Source organism: Dipodomys merriami, unplaced genomic scaffold (genome assembly GCF_024711535.1).
Source record: "Dipodomys merriami isolate MVZ:Mamm:240054 unplaced genomic scaffold, mDipMer1.0.p SCAF_34, whole genome shotgun sequence".
Classification (NCBI taxonomy): Eukaryota; Metazoa; Chordata; class Mammalia; order Rodentia; family Heteromyidae; genus Dipodomys; species Dipodomys merriami.
The window spans coordinates 10,852,427-10,869,726 of NW_027204937.1; the positions used below are offsets into that span (position 1 = coordinate 10,852,427).

The 17,300-nt window shown below is 38.6% G+C and overlaps 1 protein-coding gene, 1 long non-coding RNA gene and 1 pseudogene across 2 annotated transcripts in view; 1 reads left to right on the top strand and 2 right to left on the bottom strand.

Annotated features, from left to right (window-relative positions):
• Positions 1-451: 451 nt before the first annotated feature.
• LOC138803362 (uncharacterized) lies at positions 452-4,429 on the bottom strand. Its single transcript, XR_011364938.1, has 3 exons — positions 3,999-4,429; positions 1,829-1,989; positions 452-1,422 (listed from the first exon to the last, which is right to left on the bottom strand). It is a non-coding gene; the product is annotated as an uncharacterized lncRNA (long non-coding RNA).
• The window catches only part of Spata6 (spermatogenesis associated 6), a 63,252-nt gene continuing 49,779 nt past the window's right edge, over positions 3,828-17,300 (top strand). Inside the window, exon 1 of the mRNA XM_069987282.1 lies at positions 3,828-4,058. Coding sequence (XP_069843383.1) covers positions 4,008-4,058 — 51 coding nt within the window. The 5' untranslated portion in view covers positions 3,828-4,007. The remainder of the gene's footprint in view (positions 4,059-17,300) is intronic.
• On the bottom strand, positions 15,459-16,316 carry LOC138803495 (heterogeneous nuclear ribonucleoprotein A1-like; annotated as a pseudogene).

A 17,300-nucleotide genomic window follows, 5' to 3' on the forward strand; every position in this document is an offset into this window, starting at 1 on the left:
TTAACAACATAATTGCACAATGTACACAATTCTACAATTGTAGAATTGCAATGGCCATTTCTGGATGTGTGTTATGACATATAGTTATGTAATACATTTTAAGCCAAAACACATTTTTCCGAAGGGGTAAAATTCACATTGTTTTATATAATTCTTATAGGGTGAATTCTGCAGAAGGTAAATCTATCAAGTGATTTCTGTTTATCTTTTAATCCAAATTATGGCAGAAATGTTAAATCATTTTTATTTTCTCTTAAACCTTCCATATTATTGTTAGTGATAAGTCTAGTATTCAGAGGTTTAGAAATATTCAACTTCAAAATACATGGAATCATCAACTTGAATGACAGGAATAAGCCTTCAGAAGCACAGACTTTTATTCAAATGCAAGATGACATAACATTTTATTATATATTCAATTCTATTATAATATAATTACTACTGTCATCACAATTTGTTGAAATTTTATCCTCAACTAATTGATGTTATGTCATTGACAACACTAAGCTAATACATAACACATTAGTTATTATTTTAGAGCAAAACAGTGTTTTCTTTGAAGAAGGATAGTTTTAATTTCAAATTCCTGCTTTGCCACATACTATCTATGGCCTCAGTTTACTCCAACCTTGTGAGGATAGAAATACTTATCTTGTAGAACTGTGCATAATATACAATTATGTTCAGCAAGTGTCTGGTACAGTACCTGATATATAATATCACTAAATAGTTGCTATGGATATTACAATCTTGTTATTAATAGTCTTACTGCTTACTGACTGTTGGAAATCAATTTCTTTATGGAGACTGAACATAGCTGAACATCAATAGTGGATTTTTTTTTAAGATAAAATCTTCTGTCTAATCATCAGGCCAGTCTGAATTACCATTCGTACTTTACAAATACAAAGTAAACTGTATAAAAGAAAAAAATGCTCTAATTTATTCCCTCAAAGTATGCTTCCATACTTGATAGGATTTCTTGGAAAGATTAAGAGATTACATTTTTCATTTGACTTACTTCCTATAAAATTTCATACAGGATAAAAGGAGGGGATTACTGAGCAGTCAGTGCTGTTTCTGTCTTACCTACTACTTGCACTAAATCCTTGTTGGTATCATTAACTATAGTGGTACCATTCACCATGCTGCTAGCCAGGCAAATTCTGTGCCTGGGGCTTAGAAAATGGTAGTTGAATTTTTCTATGAGGTGAAATTTTTACGCTTATAGAAGAAGGACTTTGAAACCAGCCACAACATAAAATAAGTATGTTATGTAACCAGGACCCAGGCTGAACTGTGCATGTTTTTGTCCATAATATATTGTTTTAGAACAACTCAAAAAGTCTGAAGAATAGTTGGGATCCAAGCAATCCAATTCAGATGGGATTTCAAAAGACTTCCAACGTGGGCAGTGTTTATCTGAGAATATAAATGAAAAGAACATGATCCTGTTACCATGGAGCTTGTTATACATGGGCTTAGAACTTTGTTTTTTCCTCCCTGAAAACATGTGAAGTGGACCACATAGATACAGGGAAAGTAAGGTTTGAAGAATTAAAGCAATGTGCTTCAGGACAATGGTGACGATAGCACTGGACTCAGATGAGTCAGATTTCAAAGGCTGGACTTTCTCCATTGAACATTTTTGCCAGAGGAAGGCCTTTAGGTACAAAGTACCCTGGGAAGGGCAATGTCCACTCAACTCAATACGTTGGAAACTAAGCATCATTTACATGCTAAACTCTGTGTTCAGTCTAAAGAAAATTAAGAAGTGGTTACTCCACAGTATGAGTTTACAATCGAGAAAAGATGTAGACCAAATTACCTCCATTTTCCCCTTCATCTGTAGAAAGAATTAAAATGTTCAATTTTCCCCCATAAATAAAAGATGATTAAGTCTTTCAACCCGCGCTTCAGTGGAGAGGAGACTTCTTAATGATTGTTTTCTAACGTGTCACCTTTTCTTCAAATCTAGAATTTCTCAAACTGGAAAGTAGAAAAATGGTCAAACACATGAGCTGACAATTTATAATATAGTAGAAATGATAAACATAAAAAATATGTGCTCAGAATCATCAGTAATCTGAGAAAATCGATAGATAATATTTTGCATGTTGGGGGAAAGTTTAATAATGCTAATATTGAGGGAACTGGGGGGGTCATAGAGAAACCCTCAAACATGGGTGGTAGGAATATAGACTGGACAGCTCCTTGATATAAAATTTGAAATACTCATATTATATGAATTAACAATGTATCTCCCAAGACTCACTATGAAAAATGTAAAAGATCAAGTGTAAAAAGAAAAAATGTTTGCAACCTGCAGAACAGGCAAAGAACTATATTATCTGAGATGAGAGAATGCAATAGAATGCAATAGAAAAATCGTATGCTTTGCAATTCATTGCAAAAAATAGGAAGGTAAATGAAACCAAGCAATCATAATCAGAGATGTAAAATAAAAAAAAACACAATTAGAAATTTAGACTAGACATAGCAAATGACAAACATATAAAAATAAAAAGTCCAAGTAATGTCAATGTTAGAAAGGATGAAGAAAAGTGAACAGTCACATAAATCTGTACAACTCTGGAAAATGGTATGGTAAACATTGCCTGTTAAAGTCTCACAACAAAACCTGACTCTGGGTCAGTCCTTTCCTCCTCTAGCACATGTGCAACTAACAGGCAGATATGTCCTAGAATGTTTATAACTATTTGTTGAGAAGACCTAAAAGTGGAAACAGTACAGATGAATATCAAGAGTAGAAAGGTTAAATAAGTCAGCACGTCTTTTTTTTTTTTTTACAATAGGGTTAGAAAATAGAACACACTTGAACTACACTGCATCAACATTTGATGAATCCATATTATGTTGAGAGAAGCCAGTCAATGGAAAAATACAGTATTAATTCCACTTAAATAGCATTGCACCACTTTGGAAATTTGGACATGAAAGCAAAGGAAATCTTGTAAAAAAGGAGGGGTGGGGGATTTCTGGTGGTGATTACTTATAGAGCAAGAAAGAGAAGACAATGGTTAGGACATTTTTAAGGTGCTGAGATTGTTCTGTTTCTTAACAAGGTGCTAATTGCCCAGGTTATTATTCTATATGTTCTTCTTGTTCATATCATTACTAAAGATGGACATGTTTCATACACTTCAGTATACGTAGCATGTTTCATAATAAAATGATTTTCACCATCTCTACAGCCAGGCCACTCATTTAGAGTTCAGTGTAAGCAATCTGCATTGAGATTCACACACACAAATGAGACAGGCCATTTCGAAGGGAAAAGAAACACTAAGAACCCCAGAGTAGGAGACTAGAAAGAGGCTCATGGGGACGGTTCAAGGTCCCCTTCTCAGAAGGCAACAACTGTTTTCCAGAGACTCTGGGCTGAGTCCCGTTCTGCCTCTGTCATGGACAAATCTCTAATCCTCAGTGTCTTCGTGAGGGTTCTGTAAAGTGCACTGTGAAATTCAAAGAGGAGGAGTCACAGGAAATAATAGTAATTGTTTTACAGTTGGGGAAACTGAGGTCGTAGTGACTCGACCACCGTCACCGCTTTGGAACTCAGAGCGGCTTTGTTCCTCAGCCCCGCGTCCTGATTCCCAGGCCGTCCAAGCTATTCTCTCTTCCACAGGACTTCGAGGCTTAGTTTGATGTCACAGAAGAACCACCCCGCCCCCATCCCGCCACGGTGGAACCACGCCCCCTCTGGCCCTCAAGCCCCGCCCAGCTTCCGCCGAGCCCCGCCCCGGCCTCTCGCCCCCGCGTGCTTCCGGCCCCTCCCCTCCTGGCTGCTATGACAACGAGTCCGGGCCCCGCGCTCAGCTGCTACTCGGGCGGGACCCAGGCTGGACCGCGGGCCCCGGCCTGGGGGCCACAGCTGCCACCGGCGCCGCCACCTTGTGTCTTCCCCATCCCCGCCCCTCCCCGAGTCTCCCCGCCTCACTCGGGCCCGTGGCCGGGGTCCCTCCCCGCCACCTCACCCCGCGCAGATGCCGAAGGTGAAGGCGTTGCAATGCGCCCTGGCGCTGGAGATCCGCTCTGTGAGTACCGGTCGGGCCTCCCGCCCCGGAACAGCTTCCTCTGGGACCGTCTCTTCTCCAGGGGGTACCTGAAAACTCGGGGTCCCTCACCCGCAGGTGTCCGTCACCGTCGGAACCAGTGGCTTCCGAGGAGCCATGGCGCCCGTCGTCACGTCGGGGCCTGCTCCCCGCCACGTCGCGCACCCCTCCGCGCCGGGCCCCGGCCTCCCCCCAGACTCCAGTGTGGTTGCTGTTCACTGATCTCTCCAGAGCTGCCCTTCTGGAGGGTGGGGGGCGGCGGGGTTCTCCTTAAACTCCTCCGCTGTGATTTTCGAGCTCCCCTGGCCCGGGTGTGAGGCCTGGTGGCATTTCCGTCCAAGTCACAAAGTGCAAGCCAGTTGGGACCGAGCCTCCCAGCCTCCAGGGAGGGGGTGAGGCCCTTTTTCCTTAGCATACAGTCCCCACCCACAACAACGGAAATGTGGCATCACCCCAGCAGTACTTTGCAATCCCCTTCCAGGAGAAACCGCGTTCCTTAGAAACCATTTCACTACCCCTCCCCCCTCCCCACCACCCCGTGCCTCCCCAGCCCCCCACCCCTCTGACTTTTAAGAGGGGGATTGGGATTCCTCCACATCCTTCCAATCAGTGCACAGAAATTCCGCTCAGCTTTTAGAGGAAATGTTCTCATTCTCCAAACTTGTAATGCCAACCATTCTCTCCAGACTGGTTTAAGAGAATCCTTTCCCAGCCTCTTGGTGGAAATCCAGCTGAGGCTGTGCATTGCTGTGAGAACTCCATCATCCTGGATAATCAAAGCACTTCCAAGGAGTATTGAACTCCTTCCCCTCTTTATTTTCCTCTTTGGACGAAAGTTCCACAATGGAGGAAATCCCCTCTCCCAAATCCCCCTCTGGAAGCCCTCTCTCCCCAGCCCCCTTCTGGATCTCCCAGAGGATGCTTACAGGCCCATTCTCACTGGTCAGTCCTGGACCTCCCCCAGGAGCCCTCAGCATTTCCTTCCGGCTGCCATGCAGGCCAGGCTTTTGTGTCCATTTAACCCTGGTTTTCATCATCCCTCACTTCCTGGGTGGTACTCCTTACTAGCTAAGCAAACCACCTTGGAGATCACAAAACTGGTTTAGGGCTTTAAGGAGCAGAACCTTGGGTGGAGCAGAGTATGGGACAAAGGGTGAATAGTTTCTAGGAACTCTTGGTTTCTGGGCAATCCTGCAGCGATTTTAATTGGAGACACTGTAGTCTTGGCTTGAAGTGTTTGTATCACAAGCTGGCTTTGATAACGTTTTGTAAAGTAGGATTAGTCTGTTAAAAGAATACACACAACTTCCTAAACCTCTACTCCCAGGACTTGGGGAAACAGTTCCCCAGATCCGCTTTCCTAGACTGTTATTGGCTGCTTCTTCCTCCCCTGTTAGCCAGTGGGGCTTGGCTTATTCTGCTGAGCACCACTCCCCTTCCCTGGCCAGAACTGTAACTTGCTAAAAGGAAGTATTCTGTTATAATTGATTGTCGCCTAAGGAGCCAGAGACACGCATTTTATTTCGTTATGTTGCACACAGAAAGTGAATAATTGCATACTGGAGCTTTGTTATTCATCAGAGTTAAAGAAAACTATGCAGAAGGAAATACTCCTTTTCTTTTTTTTCCTTTAATAAACACTTGAGTTGCAGAGTTTTAGTGTTCTGAAAAATCTTAGAAGTCACCACGTTTCATCCCTTCTACAAGTGACACAGTAGAGCTGTGCCATGACTATTTGTCAAGGGTTACATAAGTGTTTTGGAGCAAATCTGTAACAGATGCTAAGTTTTCTAACTGTCAAAGGCCTTCTTAATGGCTCTGATAGGAGGAACAAAAGATCATTACTCGTCTTACAAGTTAAAGAAGCCTGATTAATTTGACTCTGATTGAATAGGGGAGATTTATGGCCAGGGAGATATCTATTTATCTGTCTTTCTATCTGTGCATAGATAGACAGACAGATAGATAGATATGCACATTTTTTAAAACGTCTTTCAACTTCACATATATACAAACCATTGTGCACTTGGCTTTCTTCTCTTCATTTAATACGTCCTGGAGATATTGTCATTGGAAATTAGCATCTTTTCTCCTTGACTTTTCAAATTAAAAAAATAAATCAACATTTTCAGACATGCAAGTAGTTGGGAGAATAATTTTGTGAATAACTCATATGATGTACATACATGAAGTTGGCTTATCTTTACACACATTCATATATACATGAATATGTACAGATATTTATATTTGTCTATATGAGTGTTTATGTACAAATAAATATTTTTGATGAAAAATTGAAAGTAAATTGTTAACATCACAGGGTTCAGCTTTTTTCAAGACATCATTAATGTTAAGAATATTATTGTGCATAAGATAACATAAAATATACTTTCCTTTTTCCTTCCTTTTTGTGCTAGATATTGAACATAGGCCCTCAGGCATTTTAGGCAACCCTGATACTTAAACCACACCCCCATCCCTAGCTCTTTTGTTTGTGGTTTATTTTTAGTTAGTGTATTAGGACTTTGTCTTTGACTTTGTGACTTGGAATTCTTCATTGGGATGCCCCTGATTTTCAAGTAGCTGGGATTATAGGAACTCACTATCACTCCTGGCTATTAGTGATAATTTCTTATTATAAAGTCCATACTTGGATTTTTCAAGTTGTCATGTAAATGATTTTTATAATTCATCAAATCAAGATCCAATCAAGGTTTCCATACTGAAATTGTTAGCTCTTTTTAGTCCATTTTAATAGACACCAACTTTTTTCATTTCAATATCGTTCCTTTTTTCCCTTCTTATGTATTTTGAAAAATTCATATGTTCATGTCACCATTACCAAAGTCAAGACTTAGAATGTTTCTGCTCTACAAATTTCCCTTGTGTTCCCTTACAAATCCTATGTAAAAGGAAGTACCATTCTAGTATATTGGAGGGATATAATATACTTTGGTTGGCTCATCTTGTTTTTGAGATTCTGTTATATGGGAATTCAATTTCGAGGTACAAAGAAGCCACATTTTAAGAAGTCAAATTGGGAGTCTTTATTAGACAGGCAGTGACTGCAGCGGACACATGGCCCCAGAAAACTTGCAGCCTTGAATACACTAACACTGTAAGAAAACTGAGCCATAAGAGTAGTAAAGCAAAGACAAAGCAGAAAAACAATACCAATAAACCAGATCAACTCCAATGGAGAGCCAAAGAGGGATGCCTTGGTGACCTGAGGAGAGTCAGGAGACATGAGGCATGGTGTGCAATGGTGGCTGAGTTGGTTGAGGCCTACATAGGGTCATGGTCACAGGGGGCAGAGTCACAGGGAGCTTGAGAGTCTTTCCAGTTTATGGCACAGAATGGGCAGGTCCAGTAACATATTGTCCAAGTTCCTGCCCTTGCCTCTAGGAACTTAGGCACCACCATCACCCCCATCACCTAGGAGTAAGACTTCACCTTCATCCACCAAGAAGAACAGATAGCTAAGCTCAGTATCCATATATATATATATATATGGATATATATATATATATATAAAATATTTATTTATCAGTGGTTTGTTTCTTTAAACTTTGGAGTAGTTTATTTACATGTTTGTTTACTCATTCTATCTCTGTCTTTCTAAAATCTACAAAAGTATATATATATATATATATTCATAAGAAATTGTACTTTTTCTGGAATGATATGATATGCCTAATAACTTGCTTTTAAAGAGCATCTACAGGATTATATTTCACAATACTTACACATGTAATGTTTAATACGTATCTTTTATAGAAGGCATGTTGACTGCTTCATTTTTGACCTTTTTATTATTATTTTAATTTTCACAAGACTACTAGGGAAAATAATTTCCTCCCAGCAGTATGTTTTCTTTCATATACTATGACTGTTGGCCAACACCAAATGTATGGTATGCCCAAAGCTTTCATGCTTGCTATGTTTTCACCTTCATAACATGATGGTATTACCATATTGCACAAAGATCACTACTAATACAAGAAACTAGAGTTAAGCCAAATGCCTAGGCAATGCAACTGCCCAATTTTCCATACTATAATACTGCCACTGTCAGGTTAATGTAGAATTCCCAGTGTTTCTTCTCTATATTCCCTTTACCTAACATAATTCAAATAATTATAGCATTGGAATATTCTTTCGTCACTACTCATCTGAACACTTATTTATCTGCAAGATCCTTATATGTTATGGTCTTTGTAAATTTACCTGAAGTCTATACTTTAAAAACTTGATTATAAAGTACTTCAGACTTGCATTTTAAAAATAAAATATTGCACATGTAAATGCCTTCTTTGTACCTTTTTCTGCCCCATTTTCCTTCCTCTTTTACTCCCTTGAGTTTATATAACCAGTATCCTAAAATTGTAATGCCTTTCTTCATTCAGGTTTTGTACAATGTGTGTGTGTGTGTGTGTGTGTGTGTGTGTGTGTGTGTGTGTGTGTGTTGTGTATGCCAGTGTGTTCACTTAAATGTTACACAAATGGTATCATGTTGTATATATGCTGTCAGTTTTGATTATTGGAAATTGTAATTCATTTCTTAAATTGTTCTATGCTGTTTTTATAATAGTGATTTAAATTTGTTTCCCTCTTAATGGACTTTTAAATACCAGTTATTTCCACTTGTTAATTTTACTATGTTTCAGTTACTGTTAAGCCTGGACACTGTGCTGTAGGGAACACTGGAAATTCTTTGGGTGACCTTGGTTTCTGATGGTGTTTTGGGGGTCCAATTGGTAATGTTCAGTAATGTACTTGATTTCTCATTGAGTATAGTAGCCCTGTCCTTATCAGTGGAGTAAATCTTCTAAGACACCCACCCTGCCCCCCAGTGGATGCCTTAAACTGAAGATGGTGACACATGCTATATAAATTAATAATTTTTTCGTATTAACTAAACATTTGTCATGTACTGTAGCTAGAACTTTTGTAGTCTGGAGCATGAGTACAACATTTCTTACAGATTTCTTTTCCTTCACAATTTCACAGGTAGAAAGTTCATTCTTACCAGAGAGCTTAGCAACCTGATCATACTTTATTTTTTCCTTTCCTTATTAACTCAAGAACTTTAACACTTCATTTAAAGGAAGCATGTTTATGGCTTCTCTGTGTATTTTTCTTGCTAACATCAGTACTTTTGAACTTTGGAGTAAAAATTAATTTAAAAAATAATTTCTTGAAACAGGTACCACTATGCCTTGACAGCTAATCTGATAACCAAGAAGTCTGCTAAGTGATTAATGTGTGGGTAGTGCATACAGCATAGATACTCTAGACACAGGGGTCAGTCACATCATGCAATGGATGGGAAACATGGTGATATTTCATTATGTTGCTTAGAAGGGCATGTAATACAAAGTTTGAGTTGTTTATTTATGAAATTTTTCCATTTAATATTTTTGAACAGTAGTTAACAATGGATAATAGAAACCACAGAAAGTAAAACTACAGATGGGGGCTACGTATAGAGGTGAAAAACATGTTTATTAGAGAATAATAACTGATAATTATTTTGTTTTTGAAAGACTTTTTAAGACAGTGAATATTTCAGGAATTACCATTAAACTTAAGGAAAAATATACTTTGTTTTACTTAGAACTCTCTTAAAAGTTTCTTTTTTTTTCTTGAAAATCATGGTACTAGTGCCAGCACTGCTTGTGTTGTTTGAGTTGCTTATATGTGACACCTTCATCCCACATTTGACATTCTGAGATTTTGAAAGCACATTGATGCTGTGCCTAGGTACAAATACATCTCTGATTAGTCCTACTCCAGAATTTACATGTATATATATATATATATATATATATATATATATATATATATATATCATTATAAATTAGTTTCTCTTTCTTTTAGTTAGTACATTGGCTTATTTTTTTCAGTTGTGATTATAGGTAAAGTGCATTTTTATATGCCTTGGGGGGAAAATAAGTGTACTCTGTTGCTGTATTGTAAATGTCAATTAGGTCAAATTACTAAGTGTTGTTTACATCATCTATGTCTTTCACGATTATTTGATTGCTTGTTTTTATCAATTACTGAGTATTTAAATTCAATTATATAGTTTTTGCTTCATTTTTTGACACTGTATAATTAGATGTGATTGCATTTAATTTTGTTACATCTTATCAATAATTTTTAATCAATCAGAAATGTGGCACTCCATCCTTGGTAATTTTTTTCTGAAATATACATTAGATCAAATTAAGATAGTCACTCCAGCTTTCCTATGATTAATGATTGTACAGTGTATACTTTAAATCATTTTATCTTTCATCTACTTTTTACATTGAGATGGAATTCACATGGTATAAAATCTACCACTTTAAAGTGGTAAATTTAGTAAAGTGTAAATTTAGTAATCTCAAAGTTGTGGTACAATAGCGTATCTAATTCTTCAACATTTTCATCACCTTGTGAAGAAAACCTATACCCATTGACAGTCATTACTTAGCCCTCCTCCTTCAAGCTCCTAGGGATCACTAAGATAATAGCCCATTGGGTCATCTCATGTAAGATAGAAATCACACACAGACTAATTCTGAAGCAAAAGCAGGCAAAGTTTACTGCAGACAAAAAGTACAATAGACTACTCCATAGGGAGAGTAAGTCTAGGTTGTAACTAAGAAGAAAACAGCAGCAGGCTACCTCCCAAAGCAGAGTAGCCCTGGGGTTGGGTGGTCTAGGTTTATAACCCTTCATATCCGCCTGTCTGGTGGTCCCATGTAGAAGTGGGGTGAGGGCCAGATATGTACAAAAGCTCATTTCCTCCTACATTACCTATCTCATGAACATCTTAAATCCCTATCCAATGACATACATCCTATTGTGATAATGAAGCAAAAGTTATTTTTCGGTGGGACGTTCTTGCACAGATACTCTTAACTTCTGGAAAGTTCTGATTAGCTGAAGTGAGACTTGCCCTTCTCCCCCTTATTCTTCACTCTCAGGGAATGGGTAATTGTCCCATTTGTTTATGGCTTGGGCCAGAATAGATACCTTTTGTAGTTTTCTGGTTCTGACTTTCCTCAGGTCTTTGTCACATTCTTCCTGCCTATTACATAATGTCATAATTATATCTTAGGAGTTTTGACTCTTCTGTATATTTCTTTTTTTTTTTTTTTTTTTTGTCGGTCGTGGGGCTTGAACTCTGGGCCTGGGCGCTGTCCCTCAGCTCTTCAGCTCAAGGCGAGCGCTCTACCACTTGAGCTACAGCGCCACTTCCGGTTTTCTGGTGGTTTATTGGAGATAGGAGTCTCACGGTCTCTCCTGCCCGGGCTGGCTTTGAACTGAGATCCTCAGATCTCAGCCTCCTGAGTAGCTAGGATTACAGGCGTGAGCCACCAGCGCCTGGCTCTTCTGTATATTTCTACAAATGGAATAATTTCTCACTTCTCTTAGCACAGTGGGTGTAAGGTTTTATTATTTATGTTGTGGCATGTTATCAGTGCTTTACTCATTTTGTAGGGGAATTTTTATTCATTCACTAGTTGATGAATATTTGGTTTTATCCACCTTTTGGATATTATAAATAATACTGCTATATCTGTGTATACATTTTTGTGAAGAAATGTGCTTTTGTTTTTTGTTTTGATTTTTGTTATGAGGCTTGAACTCAGAGCTCCTAGCTTGCTGAGCTGGCATTTTACTGTTTCCAGCACACCTCCAGTCTGGGTTTTCCTGGCTAATTAGATAGAATCTTGCAGACTTTGAACCGTAATATTCAGATCTCAGCCTCCCAAGTAGCTAGAAGTATGAGAATGAGTCACTAGCACTCAGTGATATATGCTTTTAATAATCTAGGGCATAGACATATACATTGTTGGATTTTATAACATTTTTGGAGGAATTGTTAAGCCTTTTCTATGTGGTTGTATCATTTTATATTTCATTGTATATTTCTGTCAGTAAAGTAAGAGTTCCAGCTTCTTATTTATGCTTACCTTTTTGATTAATCATCCTAATGAATGGAAAGAAGTATTTCATTTGTGGTTTTTATACAAGTATTCCTAACAAATGATGTTGACAATGCTTCCATGTACTTGTTGACCATTTTCTGGAAATATTCTTGTCTGTTTTTTCTTTATGTATTTTAGACTCTGTTTATACATGTTTTTAATTGCTGTCTTACATATGTTTCTAATTGTTACATAATTATAGCTTTTCTTTGTCATTAGTAATCTTTGTTTTAATACCTGTTTTGATATTAATATAGTCACCTGAGCTCTGTTTGGCTTATAGCTTACATACTATACATTTTCCCATTTTTGTTTTTTTACTGTCAACTGATTTGTGTCTTGGAATCTGAAGAGTGTCTCTTGCAGACAGCATATTGTTGAAAATATTTTTGTTTGTTTTTTAAAGGCATGCAAATATATTAATTTACAAATTGGGAAAATGACAGAGTGTAGTTACCTATTAGAGCCGCAGATGATGATTTTGGAGGAAACTCTGTGGAATTAGAGAACATACAATGGCTTGGAAAAAGTATTTTTCTGTCCTATAAAAAGAGATCATTTTGCAAATGATTCTCTTTGGGACTAGAATGGAGGCTAGTATATGACAAAGTCTGTCTAGGTGTTGACAGACTCAAGTCTTTCTTCCTGTGATGTGAATTTACAATTTGGGAAGAAAGAGAATGGACTAAAGGTAATTTTTACTTCTTTGGTGGATTTGAGCAAATAAGGAAAATTTGCAGAAAACATCTTCCTGCCCTACAAGGGTCAGAAACAAGGGAAGTTCACTGGGTCTTGAATCCAAGGTACGGTCTAAGGCCTTTTAATTTACTTTAAATCATTGCTCAGTGTGCCAAAAGAAAAAGCCCTACTTTATTTAGTGTTTACCTATTGCTTGATCCTTGTTGCTAGAAAGCATCTCTGTGAGTGAAAATCAGTAAGTATGACCTTTTGTGTCTACCTTCTCTTTCCTTTATACAGATAAAGAATAAAAGGAAATAGAAATGAAGTTTGGAGAAGTTGAGATTCCAAAATCAGTAGAGGCAGTATATGATTCAGTGCTTGTAGCAGACAAAAAGAATTATTTCCTAACTCTCACAGTAGTCTTTGGTGTCTTCAGACAAAAGGAAAACTAAGAGTTGGAATGAAGATGTCACATGATGTGTATAAATTATGGTTACAGAATAGATATTTCAGTAGATTCTGGATGGTGTGTCCACATTTCTCTGAAAAGAACTGGTCATGACTTTATTCCTAGGTTATTCTGATGTTGAGCTTCTTGTTTTTATTGCCTATGATTTCAGTTCGCTTCCTTTAGTTTTTTTTTATGTTATGAACTAAATCTGTCCTATTATTGGAACCATGTTCATTTTTGAGCCTGTTTCCCTTCCTTTTGTTTTGGTCTGTCATGGGGCCTGAACTCTGGGCCTGGCTGCTGTCCCTCAGCTCTTCAGCTCAAAGTTAGAGTTCTACCACTTGAGCCACAGTGTCACTTTTGGCTTTTTGTGCTTATATAGCGCTGAGGAATTGAACCCAGGGCCTTCATGCATGCAAGGCAAGCACTCTACCACTGAGCCACCTTCCCAGCCCCTTCTTAAGTCCAAGTTTTGGCTGTGGGCTCTTATTGAGCAAGATGTTCATCAGTACAGTTTCTCAGTACAGTTTATTGCCTTAGGGTGCTTTTGGCACCTGACATCATCTAATCCAGTTATGTTCCTATGTTCAATGTAAGCAATAAGAAGCTGTACCATGTTCTGTTTTGTTGTTTTCTGTGGGTTCAAGGACTTGAACTTAGGGCCTGGAAGCTGCACCTTAGCTTGAATTTTGTTCAAGGCTAGCACTTTACCACTTGGGCCACAGCTTCACTTCTGGCTTTTTGGGGCTTAATTGGAGATGAGTCTCACTGACTTTCCTGTCTTGACTGGCTTTGAACCACAGTTCTCAGATCTCAGCATCCTAAGTAGCAAGGATTACAGGCATGAGCCACTTGCACCCAACTTGGATAGTAGCTTTTAGTCCATTCTTACTATCTCTACCTTTGATTAGATGGTTTAATCAATTTAGCTGTAATACGTAACCACAAGGAGATTTATCTCTGTCATTTTGCATTTCTTCTTCCATTTCTTCTTTGGTGTTACCTAGTTTATATTGTTCTACTTCTTATTTCTTTTTCTATTTTTTTGTTTTTTATAAAAGTAGCTGATTTGCAGTTTGCATCTTAATTTATAAAAATGTTTGATTAATACCAACTTATGTTTGGTAACACACAAAATCTTTGCTTCTGCTTTTGTGATTATTTTTATTAAGGATTCCTTCTAGTTGATGAATATCTGTTCTTTGTGTTTCAAGACTTTTTTTATAGTTTTATATTTTGTATTATTGGATGTTTATATTGAGCATAATTAGGAGTTTTAAAATCTTATACATCTCAAATGGACTTATTTCTTTTGTTTTTAATAGATATTACTTCTTTTTAAAACAGTTTTAAAACTATTCCCACCCCCTTTCATCCTGTTATTTTTTAGGTAGATTCCCATGTTTGTGTCTGGGGCTGGCCTGAATCTATGATACTTTCATCTATAGCTGTCCATAAAATCAAGATTGCAGGTGTGAGCCACCTCATACAACTCATCTATTAATATTAATATTAATAATAATAATAATGAACACTATTTATTACCATACATTAGTTTTACCAAAGGGGTTTATTGTGACATTTCTACACATGTGTACAATGTATCCCAATCAAACTCCCCCATTATTTTCTGAAATTCTTTCTGGGCTATTTCTTCTCTATATATGGGATTACCATTATATTTACTTTTCTCTACTTGATGTCTTGTACACCTTCATTTTGGTTTCATTCCTTCCCTGCCCCTCAGAATGGGTAATTCTTTGATAGAGCATATCTGTTCTTGAGTGTTTCTAGTGAATTTTTAATTTTAGTTTGGCACTGGGCTCTAGAATTCAACTCTAGAATTTGTTTTGTTCTTTTCTTGAAGTATGATTTATATACTTTATTGATGTTATCTCCTTGACAAGACAATGATGAATTAATTTTCTTTAGGTCTTTTTTTTAAGACACATTTATTCAGGGTCATGATCAGACTATTATGTTTAGCAATCAACAGCATGGGTGCAAAAAAAAAAAAAAGAAAAAAGTCTACATTAAAACCCTTTTGTTGGAATTCTTTACACTTTCCACAGAACAGAAACTAAAATAACCTGTTATACAATTAGTCACAAATACAGTCCTTGAGTTCTTTTTGCTCATACACATGAGTATTGTCTAAAACATGCCTTCTTTGTAGCAGCTAGGCCCTGCCACCACTGTGCTTGGCTGAGTTCACAAATCTGTTGTAACCTGTAGCTTCCCTGTCACTTCTCTGGCTCTCCTCTCCTGCTAAGCTTTGTTTCCTAGCAGTAATTTAAACCTCCTTCCACTGCCATAGCTACTGGTGCTGCTGGGACTGCCATAGCCATCTGGGGTTTGGCAAAGTATTGGCCTCTACCACCATAGGGGTGAGAGCTTCTGCCCCCAGTTTCCTCCCTTCATGGGTCCAAAATTTGAAGACTGTTGTCGTTGCCAAAATCGTTGTAGCTTCTACCACCTCCAAAATTGCTACCGTCATTACAAAATCCATTGTAGCCATCCCCACTACTGCCATATCCACCACCACCACAGCTGCCACCAAAGCCATCTCGACCACTTAAGTTTCCTCCACGACCAAAATTGTCATTGCCATCAAAATCACCTCCACGACTGCCACCAAAGTTTCCAGAACCACTTAGACCTCTTTGGCTGGAAGAAGCACTAGTCATCTCTTGCTTTGATAGGGCTTTCCTTACTTCATAGTTGTGGCCACTCACAGTATGGTATTTCTGAATGACAATCTTGTCCACAGAGTCATGTTCAAAGTAATCTCGTAAGTGGTGTTCTTCTGTGCCTTTTTAATGCCACCAACAAAAATCTTCTTCACAGTTAAGTGGGCACCTGGTCTCTGAGAATCTTCTCTTGAGACAGCTCTTTTTGGTTCCACGACTCTTCCATCCACTTTGTGTGGTCTTGCATTCATAGTTGCATCTACTTCCTCCACAGTGGCACAAGTTACAAACCCAAAGCCCCTGGAGCGCTTGGTGTTGGGATCTCTCATTACCACACAGTTCAAGAGGATTCTCCATCGCTCAAAATGGCTCCTCAGACTTTCATTGACCCTCTGATGAAGAGCTTCCACAGCTGTTCAGGCTCCTTAGGAGACATGACTGCAAAAAAGGGGTGGGAAGAGTCCCTTGAGCCATGCTTCCTTGGTCGCATCCACGAAGAGAAAGGTTCTTTACGTCTTTGGCAAGAGTTCCTTTATTCATTTATACATAGTTATAATAGATTTTAAGTCTTTATCATTAAACTCAACTTCTGGATTCCTGTGCACTGGCCATGCTTCTTATTTCTTCTTGTATCTTTCGGTGGAAACTCGGCATTTAAAATAATACAGTAAAGAACTCTGAAAATCAGACGTCCCCCATATCCCATGTGTATCATTGTCTGTTATTGGTAGTGGTATTTCTTTTCTGTATAGTCATTTTTGAACTAGTTGTACAAATATATTCTTCGCCATGTCTGGCTACCAGTCTTTGCTCAGTTAACTTTATTGTCTTCAAGTCATATTTGTCACAAACCAGTTGACTGGAATACTGGAATACTGCTGTGCCCTGATAGAAATTGTGGGTAAGCAAGAAAAAGCTTTGCTCGTGATTCAGGGCACTTGATGGGGTGTTTTTTTGGTAAGCCATGGCAGTGGATGACAAGAGGCAGTGGTGCCTACTGTGAGGTGCTCCTCAGCGTCGCAGTTCTTGGGCCTCCCCAGTTGTGGCATCTGAAATTGACAGCTCTCTTGTGCCTCAGCCTCAGGACCTGAAGCAGGAAGTGTGTCAGCTCTTTCATGTCTCTGGCAAGGTCTCACAGAAGAAAGTGCCTTACATGGCTCACCCTGATCAGCTGATACCAGTTTTACTTTAGCTTCTTTTGCTGCCATCTCTGCTGCCATGGATTTTTTTTTTTTTGGCCGGTGGTGGGGCTTAAACTCTGGGCCTGGGCTCTGTCTCTGCGCTCTTCAGCTCAAGGCCAGTGCTCTATCACTTGAGGCACAGTGTCACTTCTGGTTTTCAGTGGCTTGTTGGAGATAAGAGTCTCATGGGCTTTCTTGCCTGGGCTGGCTTTGAACCAGGATCCTCATGTCTCAGCCTC